Raw genomic sequence first — 17,293 nt, 5'->3', positions numbered from 1 at the left:
AACAGCTCAAACCTGGGTTCACATTGGCAGAAGTCCATACTAAAGTAGGACTCTTCCATCATTTGCTGTGTCAGTATGAACATTTTCTGGTGTAACATCATTAGGTCCACATCAACTATGGTATGATATGATCAGTGAGCTATTAGAGTCAATTCATCTTGCAAGAACATTGGAAGATCAGAACACAGATTTCTTAAAGGAGCATTGGCCTCCCATCACCTATGTGGCATGTCCCATCTACTGTTAATTTACCATGTGATTCTGGGATGTATTTGTGGATTTTTTTGAGTGCTCTGGATTGTTGGAAGACAAAATATTTATTATTTATTATATTGAAAAGATTAAGAGGCAATATAATTTCCTTAAAACCTGTAGAATCATAAAATACCAATTTCATACCTTAAAAAAAACCCAACACCACAAATAGGGCTATTTTTCGCCATTGGGGGTGGGTTTAGGGGGCAAAATAGATATTTTATGTCTTGCACCCATTTCATTACCTTAATTCTCTATGCACTCAAATGGCCTAAAAAAATTGGCTCCACCAGATGACTGATGTCATGACTTCTATTGAAAGCCAGAAAAGTCAGAACTGAATCTTCAGTCACAAGCAAGTTGTGTACTTTTGACTTAATTATAAAATGGTGTCACACAAGACTTTTATTATTTCTATTTCATTTCTTTTAATTGTGGTAATAATTTGGCAACTCTTAAGGAATCTTTCACACTGATTTGTTTTCCAAATGTGTCTACAACTTGTAGAAGATTTTTAAACATGTCATAGCCAGGATTTCTATGTTGTTGTTACATTTCATGTACAATGTTCTAATTCTAATTAACTATGCACACCAAAATGTGATTTTCATTTCCGCAGGAAAAGAAGTCCATTGGGCATGTTAATCAACTGTTGACTATGTGGAATAGTGTTTATTTTTGTTGAATTTCTAACTGATGAAGGCTCCATCCCCAATAAACATAGACACACAGAGAGGTACATGCAAACTCAGATGATAGGGAGGAAGATAGATTAGATAGATAGATTAGATAGATGGATTAGATAGATAGATAGATAGATAGATAGATAGATAGATAGATAGATAGATAGATAGATAGATAGATAGATAGATAGATAGATGATGGATGGATGATTGGATGGATGGATAGATAGGTGATAGGTGATAGGTATTCCCAAAGGCTCTTACAAAACTAGTCCAGCCAGGAAAGTTATTGTATTCTGTCTTAGAATCACCTGTGTTTCCTAAGGAAGCTGCCATCTTGTTAGATTGATAGAATTCAGCCTCATCTATGGCTTTCGGAAGCTTCTGCATGCAATAAGAAAGGTGTTTTGTTTGTCATGCTTTTCCACAACCCCATTTTGAAACCATTGCACTAGAAAAAGGGAAGCTGTGCAAGAGCCCTCATTTCTCCTGTTTGCATCCCCAGGAGCTTCCTGCAAGTTAACAAATTTAATCAAAAGCACTTCCAAAAACCAGTGGCACAACCTCTTAACAATTTAGGATGGAAGATATATGAAAATTTTAATGGTTTCCCTACATAGATTTACATATTTGCTTATTTGTCTGATGCCCTCCCACCCTCCAAATAGTATTTCCTATACATGTGGAATAGCACTACATATCCAGTAACTCTTTCAGTAGTGGGCAATGGTCTCTGGCCAGCAAAAAAAAGGATGTTTTTAAGAAAAAGAGAAGGGACCAACTGGGGGCTAAGATATTTTATTAAATGGAGGTTGCATTTCCACAAATATTTTATATATCACCTGGACCTTCTGAGGAACTTCTTTGTCTTGTTGATCCTTTAGTAAAGGACAGAAAGTGGATTTGAATCCACATATCACACATAATGGATAATCACATTGATTATTTTAAGGTTTGTAGCTGTGATAGCCTTGTGTGTATATGTATATGTATATACACATACATACAGTATCTACATTCATACATACATACATACATACATACATACATACTTACTTACTTACTTACTTACTTACTTACTTACTTACTTACTTACTTACTTACATTGGACACTAGCCAATTTATTACTACACAAATTACACAAAACCCATGCTTTGGATTTGATGAAATTAACTAAGGTTCCCAAATGGTTATGTGTAGATAAATCTGTTAATCCTTAGAGTGTCATAAGCTTTTGTGATTAAAGCTTTATTCACCACTCGTATGGGGAAAGCATTTTATGTTGGATGGTTGACATATTCATCTTGAACAGTTGATGATGGCCTTGTAACATGTCTACTTTGCTCCTGGGAACTGAAAACTGCAGATCCAGTCAGAGCATATGTCTTACTTCAAATGTAGTGCCTTTGGTGGAATAGGGTCACACATTACTGCTGAGAAACCATAACCATCATGTATGTGTGAATCAGTCCTGGATGTGTTTCCCTCCAGCCATGCCAGCTGCCTTTACCATCACTTTGTCACCTCTTGCTTTTGTGCGTAAGAAGCAGATCTGTCTCTTCATGTTATGCATGTCAGCAAGCAGGGATGAGGGTGGGTGAGTCAGAGTGCAGATCAATATTTAATTTTATGTCTCTGTAGATAGCTTTTTATTTTATTTTATTTTTTGCCAGAAGCACATAGTTACGTCTTTCTCACTCCATGAAATAAGTGCTTGAACTAAAAGAATAATCTTGGGCAATGTGAGATGGAATGAGACAGGAAAGAGAAAATAGTCCATAGAATAATTTGGGTTTCACCTAATGACAGCTTCCAAAAATTGTCAGGAGTCTCTCCCATTTCCATACTCCTGTAAAATCTCCAATAAACTAGGGGGGCGGGGAGAATTTTGTGAGTTGAACCACCACGCCTATAGATATTAAACTAATGTTTCCTGCAGATTTAGTAATGTGAGTTCAGTATAAAAATGGGAGTTTAGTATAAAAATGAGCCTTTGAAATCTCAAAAATTTATCTTTATGAACCTGATAAATATTGCAGTGACATCTCCAGTATATTCTAAAACATTATTGGACAATAGTGAATGTATCTAGGAATATGATTAATAATGGAAGATGCTTAAATGGATCATTATTCATATAATTGGATGAAGTCTTAATATCCAGAAAAATGCAATTTGTCAATATAGGATAAGTAACTTGTTTCTTCATAGTCTCTGTACTCTAAATTTTACAATTGGAATCTAAATTGCATGTTTTGTAAGGAAATTGATCTCAGTGTATGCATGGTCTAGAGCAGTATTTTTCAAACTTGGCAATTTTTAAGATGTGTGAATATGCTGACTGAGGAATTCTAGGAGCTAAAGTCTACACATCTTAAAGTTGCCAAGTTTGAAATAGATAGCTCTAGAGCATCACTTTGACATTTGCAGTAATACCCTGTTCATTTTCAGATCTGTTAAAAGTCTAAGAAACGTTATCCAGTAATGGTATGTAAACTCCATATAGATTTCGTAAGTCAGAAATGTTTCCAAACCTTTTCCATCCTCTACATATTCTAGAAGTCTTATGAGATCTACTCATTTGGTCCATTTTGAAATTTGGATTCAGTTAGGACAGGTTGGGGAACATGCAGTGGATCTGTGGAATATTCTACACTGTTGATCAAATACGTGTTGTTACACACCTTGAACACTGTAATGCCATGGAGATGTGACATGATAAAAAATGTCTAGATACCTACCGGAGTGATTGAATGTATGTATAGTATATATGCATGCCTACATTTATGTATTGCATTTTTGTTCCAGCTGTCATTGATACTTAAGATAGCTAAAAAAGTAATATAATTTTAAAAGCACAATTAAAACCACCATCAGTAAAATAATTCACATTAAACTACCTAAAACCTGGTCTAGCAACCATTTTTTTCATTGCTAATAAAATTATTTTACCCACCAGCAGAAGGGAATCAATATAAACTCCACCCAAAATCTTTGGCAATCAGAAAATATGCAAGCTTAATAAATTATTATTATCTGCCAGTTCTTTATCTAGTGTTGACCATTGAGTTCTTCCCAAGTATTTAGTTTATCACAATATATCAGCATAGTATACAGTATATGCAGTTCCAAGCAATGTGGTGTTTTGTAATCGACAGATTGAAATATTGTCAATGCACAAAATTTACTAAGGGGCATCCAAGGGTTTTTTCCCCAGTATGGTATCTGATGTGTTGATAACCGTTGGGACCGCCATACCTGGTTTATACCATAGTCTTTCAACTTTGGTTTTCAAATCTTTGATACTTTATGATTTTCTCCAGTTTTTCTATTCTAATATCTCCTGATATTGCTACATCACTAGTGTTCCTTCTTTTCAACCATAGTTAAATCTGGTGTGTTATGAGCCAAGACTTTATCAATTTGCATTTGGAAATTCATCATTTATTCTCATTGTTATATCATATCTGGATGAAGAATTCTATAACCCAGGAGTTCCCTATGAAAGAAAACAAATAAAAAACAAAACAGAGCATCCAAAATCTTTGCCTGAAGCTAGAGTGCAGGTCAGTAATTGGGTTTCTGTGTTCCAGGTTAGGATCCAGTGTCCAGTTCACCTGCAGTGAAGGTTACGACTTGCAAGGCTCCAAAAGCATCACCTGTAAGAAGCTAAGTGGCATGATAGCAGCCTGGAGTGACCAGAGACCAGTGTGTCGAGGTAAGATAAATGGCACCAAAGATTACAAATGAGGCAGGAAATTGAGTTCAATTATCACCTATAGTAGCAGAGGATCATTATAGGAACTAAAACTCATCTAATAGTGATTATTTTTATCTGGAGAACATCCACTATTTAGTGGCTTGGTGAGTCGTAAATGGTGATATTTACAATAGGTTTGTTATAAGTTGGTTCTAATAATTTATCCCTGTTTATTCTTCTAAAGACATGTAAATTTAAATTTACATCTACATTTGCACTCTAAAATGTATGTGGTCTCCATGCAACTCTGAGCCTTATTGTGTAGCTGTCGAGGAAATAGAGCTGGATGCAAACCAGTATATTCCCAAGATCTCTAAAACTTTCTCCAAATTATTGTATGGTCTGCATATATAAATATATATGTAATCCTTAACCCATTTTTCTAAGATCCACTATCAAGTACACGATCAGGGAATTTCAAGCCTTTATGTACAGTACAGGCTATGATCAACAATATTGGACTGAAACAGACTATGGCTAGGAAGGGGTTCTGTTGGCAGAATTTTCTTCTATACAAAAGAATAGTTTTTAAAAGGTAGCGGGTCAAAGGGAAATTTTATGATCTCACAAATATGGGTGTTATTGATTATACTTGAAATGCCATTCTCCTACAGTCTGAAGGTTCTTGATCATGCTGGACGTCATTCTTTTGTTTTATCTTGAGGAAGACCATTGTGAGATCAAGCATTTTTTTTCTTCAGGGAAGATTTATTTTAAAGAGTAGACCATAATTTGTGTTGTGGTTAGCTCTGGCCCAGCTCCTGCCCCAAGGAATGTGGAGGTGGATGTGGGGGAGACATCCACATGCCGCAGGCCTGTTTTGCTCCCAGTAGAATCTGCCGACGAAGTCTCCTCTGACCAAGGAAGCGTGAGTGACAGGGAAGAGGGGAGTTTGGCAGACAGCCCAGGAGATCAGTCATCTGTATCATCCCTGGATTCTGAACAAGAATTAATGACACATTCACACAAGCATAGAGTGATGCATAGGAGACAACAACTGAAGGATTATTACAAGAGAAAATGAGGCCACCTGTGGTTGGGTGGGGCTGCTGTAATTAGTGCTACAGATAAAAGTGCAGCTTGCTGTTTTAGCCTCATGGCAGTTTATCTTATTCATTGTTTCATCAAGGTTGTGGTTTTTGCTGTTCAGGATTGTGTGTGTGGACTCTCTGGACTTTAGAATTGGACTCAATTTCCCAGTTATTGGGTGAGCAATTGGACTGCATTTAACCTGTGCCTTGTGTGTACCAGAAAATCCATTTGACATTTAAAAAGGGAGCTGTTTCTGTTTTTCTGTTTATAAAAACTTTTGGGTTTTCCTTTTATCGTGTGGTGTGTGTCTTCCTGGACTAATTACCCTGTAATTACAGGCGGTTGAGACACACCGGCAGAACAATTTGTATTCCAAGTAACCAGTGAAAGGCTTCTGGCATGAGTGTTGCTCAATGAGCCACACAGTTGGAAAGGAATGAGAAGTTGGTTGTTGGATTAGAGTGGTCCCTTTAGCAGCACATGGGGATATGATTTTTAAGAGTTTAGGATGAAATTGTTCTTTGTTTGCATGTATACTATTTCCATAGTGTGTTCAAATAATACATGAAATCTTTTTCAATACTAGCAACTAAACATGATAGAGAACTGTCCACTGGGAAAGTACAATTGGATTTCAATCCATGTACTCTGATGCATTCATATGCACTTTCATGAAAATAATAGAATTTACCTTCTATTTAATGTGATCTATTATGCCTCTTCATGCCAGGACAAATTCTGAGTTTATAAAAACCTCACTTGGACATTTATATATGAGAAAATCAGACCCAGTCACCATGGGTCATTGGAAGTAAATCTGCTATTTAGGGAGTGCCCCATAAACATACTATCGATTCTCCTTTACGCAGTCCATAAACCCATATTTAGGTTTTTCAGAAAATATTATGCAATCCTTTTACTGGCAGAAGATGAATTGGAGAACTCTTAATCATCACAGCTATTGTCCCAGGATGACAGTGAATATGGGGACAGGTAGTCTCACATCAGTTGTCCAACATGGTTTTTATCTTTGATGTTTTGTTATGTATATTTCCTGGATTTTATTTCCACAAATTCAGTCCTTGCTTTTTATCAGTCTTCTCTAATTGAAATTTTTCCACAGAATGAATCATATAGCTGGAGGGGATATTTAGTCTGTTGAATGATTTCACTTACCTTTGCTACTGTTTTGGAGATGTGCACATGCACAGAAGCTTCTGCCCATGCACAGATTGTCTGTGATGATGTCCAGGTAGGTGGGTGGAACCGCCCGCCACCACCACTACTGGTTTGCCCGAACCAGAGAAAATCGGTAGCAATCCACCACTGTGTTGAATGCAGCTCTCTGTTCAGGGCAGAAAACCATATTAAGGAACTATGAGAATTGGTAGCCCATATAGTCATCATTCCTCAATATCTTCTGTCCAACCCAAAACCAAGAAAGACATGTGGTGGGCCTTCCAAGCTAAGTTCATTGCTGTTTACCATGTAAAGGCAAAATCATGCCAGACTAAGGATTCCACTATGCTCATCATAACTATAAAGAAGGGGCTGTCTTCACTCTTTTTCTCTCACAAATCATATTTAGGCTACATTAGAATTTCTTCTTAATGTGATTCCCACAAGATGAAAAAACTGATTCAAATCATGGATTATAAAGCCTAAAATGGATTGTGGTCATAATTTGGGCATTTGGGCATGTTGTGAGCCACCCCGAGTCTGCGGAGAGAGGCGGCATACAAATCTAATTAATAATAATAATAATAATAATAATAATAATAATAATAATAGTAATAATAATAATTCATTATGTATTTTATTTATTGCATTTATATGCCACCCCACTCCATGGACTCAGGGCGACTTACACCAGTTCAATAAAAAAATGCAATCTATAAAATACTTCTGAATCCAATTAACAATTTATTTATTTATTTATTTTGTTTGTTTGTTTGTTTATTTGTTTATTTGATTTTTATGCCACCCTTCTCCTTAGACTCACAACATGTTAGCAATAGCACTTTTTAACAGACCCAGCATATTGCCCCCACAATCCGGCTCCTCATTAATTAATTTTAAATAATTTTTAAAAAGCTAAGCATTTAAAAATCAATCATTCAAAAAACATTCTACAACGTCTTACACATTCACTGGCCAAAAGCTGGGGTCTAATAACCCCAAACCTGACGGTATAAATACATTTTCAGATTATTATGAAAGGCGAGGAGGGTGCGGGCAGTGCGAATCTCTGTGGGAGTTGATTCCAGAGGGTGCCCCCCCCCCAGAGAAGGCTCTTCCCCTAGGACCCACCAGCTGACAGGAACTGGAGAAGGCCAACTCTGTGGGACCTAACTGGATGCTGGGATTCATGTGGAAGAAGGCGGTCCCGCAAGTAATCTGGTCCCATGCCATGTAGGGCTTTGTATTGTGTCCAGAAACCAACTGGCAGCCAATGCAGTCCGCGGAGTGCTGGAAAAAATGGGCATACCTTGCCAGGCCCATGACTGCTCACGCGGCTGCATTCTGCACAATCTGCAGTTTCCGAATACTTTTCAAAAGTAGCCCCATGTAGAGAGCATTGCAGTAGTTGAATCTCGAGGTGATAAGGGCATAAGCGACTGTTAGCAGAGACTCTCTGTCCAAATAGGGTCACAACTGGTGCACCAGGCGGACCTGGGCAAACGCCCCCCTTGCTACAGCTGAAAGATGATGGTCTAAAGTCAGCTGTGGATCAAGGAGGGTGGCCAAGTTGCGGACCCTCTCTGGGGGGGGCAGAAGCTCCCCTCCCCAGGGTGATGGATGGGCAGATGGAGGTGTCCTTGGGAGGCAAAACCCACAGCCACTTATCTCTTACTCCTCTGGAATGCACCCAGTCTCTCCTAGCTATCCACTCCTTGCTGTATTCCAACACAGAAGAGACCTTCCCCAATCCTCTAGAAAGTAAGGATGTGGGAGAGGGAAAGCGTTGTCATACTTACAAGGTTGTTATCACCCTTCTCAGATAATCCAGACAGAAAAACAAAACCATGAGAACTAATACCACTTGAACTGTAAGGATGAAGTAATAAGATTTTATTTATTTATTTAATTATTTCCTTATTTAATTCATTAAATTCATAGGGCAGATTGCAAAAATTAATATTTTGCAAATCTGAAAGCATTTCTCCCCTCCTTTATTTATACTTCTCAGAAAACTAGGGAGAGTATCTTCTGAAGTGCTTCCCATGCCCATTTGTTCTGTGAACTGTGATTTCTCCTGTCTGACCATTGTCTGGTCTGGGACTCTTCCTCCTGTGCAAAGGTTGTTCTCATAGCTCATTACACTTAATAGGGAAAACTACTCCCTACAGTTCTGTCTAGTTAATCTTTCGATCTGACAGAATACAAAGCAGTTTTTGTTTGTATTAGGCCTGTTTTCCTCTAAAATCACATTTTCTCTCTAAGTCTAGGCCTAATTTATCTGCCTCTCATAAAATATTGATTACATTAAGATTTGATGAAGTCTCCCCCCCCCAAAAAAAAAAAAGTTGTAGCTGTTTTGTAAAATGTGAAGGCACTCAAACAGTTGAACGCTTAGCAGAACAGAACAGAATAGAATTTTATTGGCCAAGTGTGACTGGACACACAAGGAATTTGTTATTGGTGCGTATGCTCTCAGTATATATATACATTTGTTTTCGTAGATTTTCATGGGTATATGTATGTAGATTGTTCTGAGTTTGGGTTTTGCCCCGTGTAATATTTTGAGTGTCTATGCAACGTTTCGGTGAAATCACATTCACCATCATCAGGCTGAAGTTATAAGCTTCGTGCTGCTGTAAATATAGAATGTTTGCAACTGCCATTTGTTCCTTATATATAGTGTTGGGGGTGGAGATTTGGTTTGAATGTAGCAAATAGATTGGGTGACTATGTTTTAATGATTTGATTGGTTGGTGGAATCACATTTAGCTGAAGGATTGACATGGTGATGATTATATGTTTTTTTGTTTAAGGCTGGTTTCCAAATCTCTGGCAGCCATCGGAAGCCGGAGAGCGTGCAAGCGCAAGATGAGTCTCTCCGCCTCCAAGGGCAATTTCGGCCAGCTTTTTAAAAATGCCGGCCATGCATTTCTGAGATCTTGTGAGCAGAATCGCTACTGATTAGAGTATGGAGAATACTTGGCATCCCTGGAAAAATTGTTCAGGAAAAAGAGCTCCTTTAAAAGAAAAGTAGAACTTTTCTTTTTGGGAAATAATTGAACACACACACATACACACACACACACACAAAGGTGAAAACCCCCAAAGTAAAATATTGATACAACATATTCCATTAAAAAATGTTAATATTGCATATTATCCTAAATCTTTAAAGTCTAATCTTACATCAATAGGCATCTAAGTCTTACCTGGATGAGCACAGCCATGTAATTTTAGGAGAAGAAACTATTAATTTCTCCATGTCTCTCTCTCTTGTGTGCCTTGGGATAGAGGGGAGCGCGCATGTGCTCGTACCTGCACATAAATTCTAAAATTCACACAATTTTGATTAGGTCAGAAGATCTGCATGCAGATATAGCAAGAATAGGGCATTTCAGGCAACGTGCTTACCTCTGTTTCAGAAGTATGTTCCTCTTCTAGAGAGTTTTGCCTTATCATAGGAAGCACTTAGGAGCTCCAGGTTGTAAGCAGGCCTCCTCAGAGTCATTATTTCTTTTAAGAAACAGTGCCATCTCAGCTCTAACTAATGCAACTAATGAAGTAGCTTATGAGTTATTCTGTTAATGGGCCTTATATCTGACCTTAGTAGAAAAACTTGATGAATTGTCTTTTTTTCTAAGATGGATCCTGGCAATGACCTCATAGAGAATTGTTAGAAAATGGCCTTACAATTCAGACCCAAGACATGATGTTAATTTTTGGATTCAATTTGTAAAGCACTTGTAGAGCTTTAACTATATTTTTATATCTTTTTAATGCCCAACTGTTAAAATATATCCCTCATGTGTTACTCAGGTATGTGTCCAGTGAGGTTTACTGCTAGGAACATAGATGTAGGATTGAATTAGTATTACCAGAGAGAAGCAAAATAAAAGTATCCACATCTCTATAAGTTACTTTACCCCATTTATTAAAAAATGCTTTCTTTTAAATACATTTCATTTTGACCATTTTTTAAAAAACATTCCTTGGATTCATTACCCAACTATTTCTAGTTCCAATGTGATTAATAGATGCAATTCAGCAGTGGGTTGCTGCTGGTTTGGACAGTTCTAAGAACTGGTAACGCACCTGCCTGGGACGCTTCTGTGCATTCGAACTGGTAGTAAAGGGGTTTAAAACCCACTACTGATGCATTTGGTTCATGATAGTATATTTTGTGCAAAATCTCTTTTTCTTGCACATCAAAAGAAAGCTTTCTACCATCCTGTAACCTGACTGATAGAAATAGTAAAACAAAGAAATATACTTCTTTCCACTCTGCTTCATTTCCCAGGCCCTTAAGAAAAGGAATGTTGCAAAGAAAAGTTCCATCCACAAATAGATTTTCTGTTTCTTCTTTTTCCCCCCAATTCCACAGCTAGAATGTGTGATACATATCTCCGAGGGCCCAGCGGCGTTATCACATCTCCTAATTATCCTGTCCAGTATGATAACAATGCATACTGTGTGTGGGTGATCACAGCAGTCAATCCAGCCAAGGTAGGTCTTCTTGATGCAATATTGGGCAACTGAATGTTGGATCTTGTCTGAAAAGGAAATCAATCTTGGGCACAGAGGATCATCTTACAAAACAATAGGTCTTTGGCCTTGCAGTTCTGTGAAGAAGGGTTTTCAATGTTATACAAGACAATGCAAACCAATGTTCCTTAACCTTGAAAACTTGAAGAGGTGTGGACTTCAATTCCCAGAATTTTCAAGCCTGTGATGTATAGTGCCTACGGAGGAGGAGGCATTGTGAAGGGGCGGGGTTTTTGTTTTGCAAAAAGGCAACACGTGCCAAGGAGAGGTCTGAGAGACGAAACAGCACAGTTCAGAACTGGATAGGACACAGCAGAACAGAGTTAGGATATCTAGAATCACCTAGATTATGTTTGTTGGATGTGAGTAATAAGGATTTAGTCTGGCAAGATTCTGTCTATTGTATGCAGGCAAATAATTGATTGTTCTATATCATTCTTCGGCTAAGCTGGAGAATTTCTAGGAGTTCTTAAAGTTGCCAAGGTTGAGAAACACTGATACGGACCAACAAGTCAACTCATAGTTGGGATTTGAGAGGTTGACTGGGGATTGTAGCAAAGAAAGTAACTGTAACTGTATATCAAACTATATTTGATAATTGACCATCTGTTCAGTCTAGCAGCATTTAAGCACCATCTTATTGGCGGACAGATATGTAACAGTCTGCTTACTCATTTTTTTAAAAAAAAATTGAGCAGTTTAAGCAATAATCTAATCTTCTTTACCTGTTTCAATTCATTCTATTTGTAATTGAAATGCCCTTTCATTATCTGTCAAGTATCTGGGGATATTAATTTACAAATAAAATGGTTTTAACACTTCTTCATGCTTTAAAATATTCACATTCATAGATTATATCATTTTATTTATTTGTTTTGTTTCTGATATAATTGTTTATTCCTTTAGAAAAATGCTTAATTTTTTTTAGAAAAGTCTAAAATATGCTGGGTTTTATTTATTTATTATTTATTTATTATTTGGATTTGTATGCCGCCCCTCTCCGAAGACTCCAGGTTGCCCTTTGCTTTTCACTTCCTAACACACACTCTCATTTCCAGAATAAATTTATCTCTTTTTCCAGTAGTTAATATATAGAAGCAAAATATTTGAAGTAGAACATGGTTTTAGGGTATAGGACAGGATCATACCCAGTTGTGGAGACATATTGGGAATCATCCAGCCAGACAGGGAGGGAGCCTTGAATCCTTGTGCAGCTACAAGAGATTCAAAATTGATTCCACTTATGCGCTACTTAACCTATTCCCAGGCTAAAGCTGACGATCTTGAGAGATTGCTATTTATTAAGAAGAATACAATAAACTGGTATTTTTAAACCTTACACCTGTAGGCTTCTTTACTTGTGCCTGACAAGATCTGCTCATAACTGGGCCTCTTTATCTATCACAAGTAGTTTACTGGCAACCTGTTTACAAGGAGCAGCTGCATAAGATGTTCAGGATAATCAGAACTGTAGAAAAAAACAATTACTACCAACCTGCCTCCCATTGTAGACCTGTGTATGGCATGAGTCAAAAAGAGGGCTATGGAAATATTTACTGACCCCTCGCATCCTGGACATAAATTGTTTCCAACTCCTAACCTCAAAACGATGCTATAGAGCACTGCACACCAAGAGTCTGCAGAGAGGGGCAGCATACAAATCTAATTAATAATAATAATAATAATAATAATAATAATAATAATAATAATAATTAGACACAAGAACAGTTTTTCCTGAATGCCACCACTCTGCTAAACAAATAATTCCACACCACTATAAAACTATTCACTAAGGCTGCATTATTATTACTATTAGTTTTCTCATCATTCCCATCACCCATCCCTCCCACTTATGACTGTATGATTGGAACTTTTTGCTTGTATCCTTACGATTTATATGAATGTTGTTTCCTGATTGCTTATTTGTAACCTATGACAATCATTAAGTGTTGTACCTCATGATTCTTGACAAATGTATCTTGTATTTTATGTACACTGAGAGCATATGCACCAAGGACAAATTCCTTGTGTGTACAATCACACTTGGCTAATAAAGAATTCTATTCTATTCTATTGTACTCTACTCTACTCTATACTACTCTACTCTACATGAACTTCACAACTATTTAGCATAAAAACAAAACTGAACAAAAACATTTTAGAATGACTGGATTAGAAACAGGTTTGTTGAAAGGGATTCTTTATAAGGGTATAACTAATGTCAGGTTGGTTTCTTTGGCATCCTAGAATCCTTAAGAAAATAATGAGGAATATTTTCAGACTTGTAAGATTAACTTTAGCTCTGCAAAGTAGCCCAGGCAAGAAGGGAGGGTAGTAAAGGAAGAGAACAATCACAGTTTTAGGCAAGAGGAGGACAAAGCAAGAGAACAGAAGAGCTATGGAAGTGGCAAAATAAAAATGCCTTTATCAAGTAACCCTATTATGAATTTCCATAAAAGAGTAAGGAAAAAAGCCAAGACAGTAGTCATGATAGTATAATCAAAGCTCTGCCTATTTTATTTGTGTTGCATCTCTGGCTGAGATTGTGCTACCCCCTCATCAACTTCATCACCAGATGAGACAGAGTGGTGGTAAATCTCAGCAGATTCTGCTACCTCCTCAGTGTCTTCCCCCCACAACAACAACAACCCAAAATTATGGTGCCTCCATAATAATAAATATATGATCCCTACCCTTGTTGCTAGTATGCTAAGATTTTTATTAATATTGATTGTTTCTTCATTGCTTATTTGACCCCTATGACAATCATTAAGTGTTGTACCACATGATTCTTGACAAATGTATATTTTTCTTTTATGTACGCTTAGAGCAGGGGTAGGGAACGTTGGCTCTTCTATGACATGAGGACTTCAACTCCCAGAAGTCCTGAGCTAGCATGATTGGCTCAGGAATTCTGGGAGTTGAAGTCCATAAGTCATAGAAGAGCCAACGTTCCCTACCCCTGGCTTAGAGCATAGGCACCAAGACAAATTCCTTGTGTGTCCAATCACACTTAGCCAATAAAATTCTATTCTATTCTATTCTATAAGAAAGGGGAGAGGTGTAGAAAAAAAAGAGAACAAAAAGGAAAGCACATTGCTGGGGATTCTGGAATTCAGTGCTTTTCCGTTAGGCTCCAAAACCAAGAAATAAACTTCTGGGCTGATTTCTTTATTACCCCACACCTATAGACAGAATCTTGCCAGACTTAACACTCTGTATCTACCACATATTCTGTGAACTACTAGGGTGGGGTTGTCTTCACCCTTTTTCTCTCACACAACTGAGTGCCTCTTATTCCATGGGAAGGCATCCTCTCCTTGGGAAACCACCCTACTAGTCCCCATCACATTTTACCTGCCCTCCAAATGCAGGGACTGTCACGCTGTGTATTGCCAGCTCCAGAGACATTCAGTAATTAATTAGTTAACACTGTGTATGTTAGTTAGCTCCGCCCATTATGATGTAAAATCCTGCCTGTCATATAAGCATCACTTCCTTTCTTCTCCAAAGAATCCATCTTCCTTTTATTGTCTTCAAAGATGTAACACGCATCTCAGATGCCTGAAACAGGCATTAGCTATTTTTCTTGTTTTCTTAATAAAAGTAACTTCGTTTAAAAGCTGTTTTCTCTAATTCAATCCATCGACTCTCAGATTTGATTTATTATGGTCCACGCGGGCTGTAATTTATCTCCTAATCTGTCAGGGACTTTTTCTCTTCTTCTCATAAAGTTAAGGTCTCCCTCTGGAAGGGGCAGTTGGGCAGCCCATGGGATAAAAGTAAAACATTCCCTCCAGTGAAGGGCTACCAAACTTTTTACTACCACACTGGGTGTGGCTTATGCAGAACGACCTGCATTTTCTTTCATCATCTTTCAATGCAAATTGGGTGCTCTGGGGTGGAGCTCCATTTTTGCTACCCCACTGTGTCCCGTCGTCCCCCCCATCCGGGCAGTAGCCCACCCCTGATTCCCTCCATCTATTTCTGACACATGACAATTTGGTTGTGTAGAGGGGAAATGTTTCTTCACAAAGATAGAGGAAGCGAATGAACACATATTGGAGTTGCTTTCTTTGCTAATCCAACTACACCAGCTGTTGCCCTAGCAAAATTGTTCTTGGTATGTTTCCTGTTTTCTACTTCCACTCTCTTCACTTTCTTTATGCCTGTTTCTGGGAATTAGATGATTGGTCCAAATCTGCTTTGATGTTTTTTCCAAAAGGTCAAAAACACCCTCTTGGCAGCATTCTGCTTGTTGCTATTAGTGCAAAGAGCTATTTCAAGTCTGATGTCTGTAGCATTTCCCAGCATTTAAATGGCTTGGGATGTTCCTCAAAGTCCTGTGGGGTATTTTTTTTCCTGTTCAGCCAGACAAGGCAGAGGAGAGATAGAGAAAGTAGGGAGGAGGGGGGAAACAAATCAATTCCTTTTAACATTTTATTGGTGTCCCCAGATTCTGCTGGGGTTGCAGAAATGTGTAGCTGAAAACCAAGGCTTAATAAAGAATATAAATCATGTGCTGAATTCACTTCTATTAGAATAACTTAGTATCCTGATCCCCCCCCCCCCCCCATGGGTGGCTGTTTCTACCAGACAAAAAACGTAGCAGGCTAAAAATATCCATTTTCATACAGCAAACATAACAGATACACTTGTCGCAAATTCAGTAGAAAACTACTTTTGCCCTTCAGCTAAATCTTGGTGTGCTTCAGTGTAGTTTATTGAATACACCAGTGATGGCAAACCGCCTTTTGCTTGGGTGTCAAAAGGGCTTTTTGGAGGCTTTCTCAAGCTTGGCGAGGGTGAAAAGTGCCCCATTGGGCCTGCCAGAAGTTCATTTCTGAACTTCTAATAGGCCAGTTGGTTCTGTTATTTGCCATCCACAGCTCTAGAGGCTTTTCTGAAGCTTGGGGAGGGAGAAAATGCCTCTCCCCTGCCCTACAGGACACCAAATAACAGCTGGCCAGCATGCACATAAACGTTGGAGCTGACATCGGTAAGGTGACCAGACGTCCCACTTTTGGTGTGACAGTCCTGCTTTTTGATAATTTGTCCCAGGTCCCACAGCATTTCAAAAATGTCCTGCTGGTAAAAGGCTGGATGGAGGGGATTCCAGGCTCTCCACTACTGTCTTGCCCTCCCTGCCCCTAACCCAGCTTGGCCGGAGGTCTCTGCATGGACTTCAGGCTAGCTGTGCAGGGCCTTTGCTCACCCCCATTTCCCCCTCCCCGCCCGGCACTGCACCCCTGCGAAAGAGGGAATGGCAGGCGGGAGGATTTGCCGCAAAGGAAGACTCACGCCGGCCCTTCCACCACCCCTTCTCGGCTCTTATAGGCAGCTGCTTGTGGCAGTGTAATTTATGGTAATTGCACTGGCAGTTTTGGGGAAATGACTCCGAAGCTGCAGGAGGCTCAGCCGAGGGCCGGGACCCAGGAGGAACTTAAGGGCTGGCCAGGCCTCTGTTGGCTGTTCTTCCTTCCCAGCCGCCCCCCTCCAAAGAGGAAGGCTAGCTGCATGTGTGGGTAATGGGGCAGCGGAACTGGGGGTCATCTTTCCATCCCCCCACCGCAGCTGGTCTTCTATCTCAGCTTTGAGCCGGGCAGAGTGTGCGAAAGAGCAGCGGATGTGAGGAACTTGGAGGGCAGGTCAGGGGGCTGTCTGGGTCCACTGGGCAGAGACTCTGTGGAAGAAGGGGAGCAGATGCTGAGCCTTTGGACCCCCTTTCAGCACTCCGCCTCCTCCCCCGCCTTTGCCTTCATCCGGGCACCATCAGGGCAGGGAAGCTGGGCAACTCCTGCGCTGCAGCTGTCCCACCATTGGCCTTTGAGCCCATGAA

General features: G+C 39.1%; 1 protein-coding gene across 1 annotated transcript in view; it reads left to right on the top strand.

Moving 5' to 3' along the window:
* CSMD2 (CUB and Sushi multiple domains 2) overlaps window positions 1–17,293 on the top strand; it is a 930,229-nt gene that overhangs the window by 485,661 nt on the left and 427,275 nt on the right. Inside the window, exons 9-10 of the mRNA XM_070764517.1 lie at window positions 4,532–4,656; window positions 11,294–11,415. Coding sequence (XP_070620618.1) covers window positions 4,532–4,656; window positions 11,294–11,415 — 247 coding nt within the window. The remainder of the gene's footprint in view (window positions 1–4,531; window positions 4,657–11,293; window positions 11,416–17,293) is intronic.

The sequence above is a fragment of the Erythrolamprus reginae genome, chromosome 11 (assembly GCF_031021105.1).
Source record: "Erythrolamprus reginae isolate rEryReg1 chromosome 11, rEryReg1.hap1, whole genome shotgun sequence".
In the NCBI taxonomy this organism is placed as follows: Eukaryota; Metazoa; Chordata; class Lepidosauria; order Squamata; family Dipsadidae; genus Erythrolamprus; species Erythrolamprus reginae.
The sequence above is the reverse complement of the archived record's forward strand: the minus strand, read 5'-3'. Positions and strand labels throughout refer to the sequence as shown.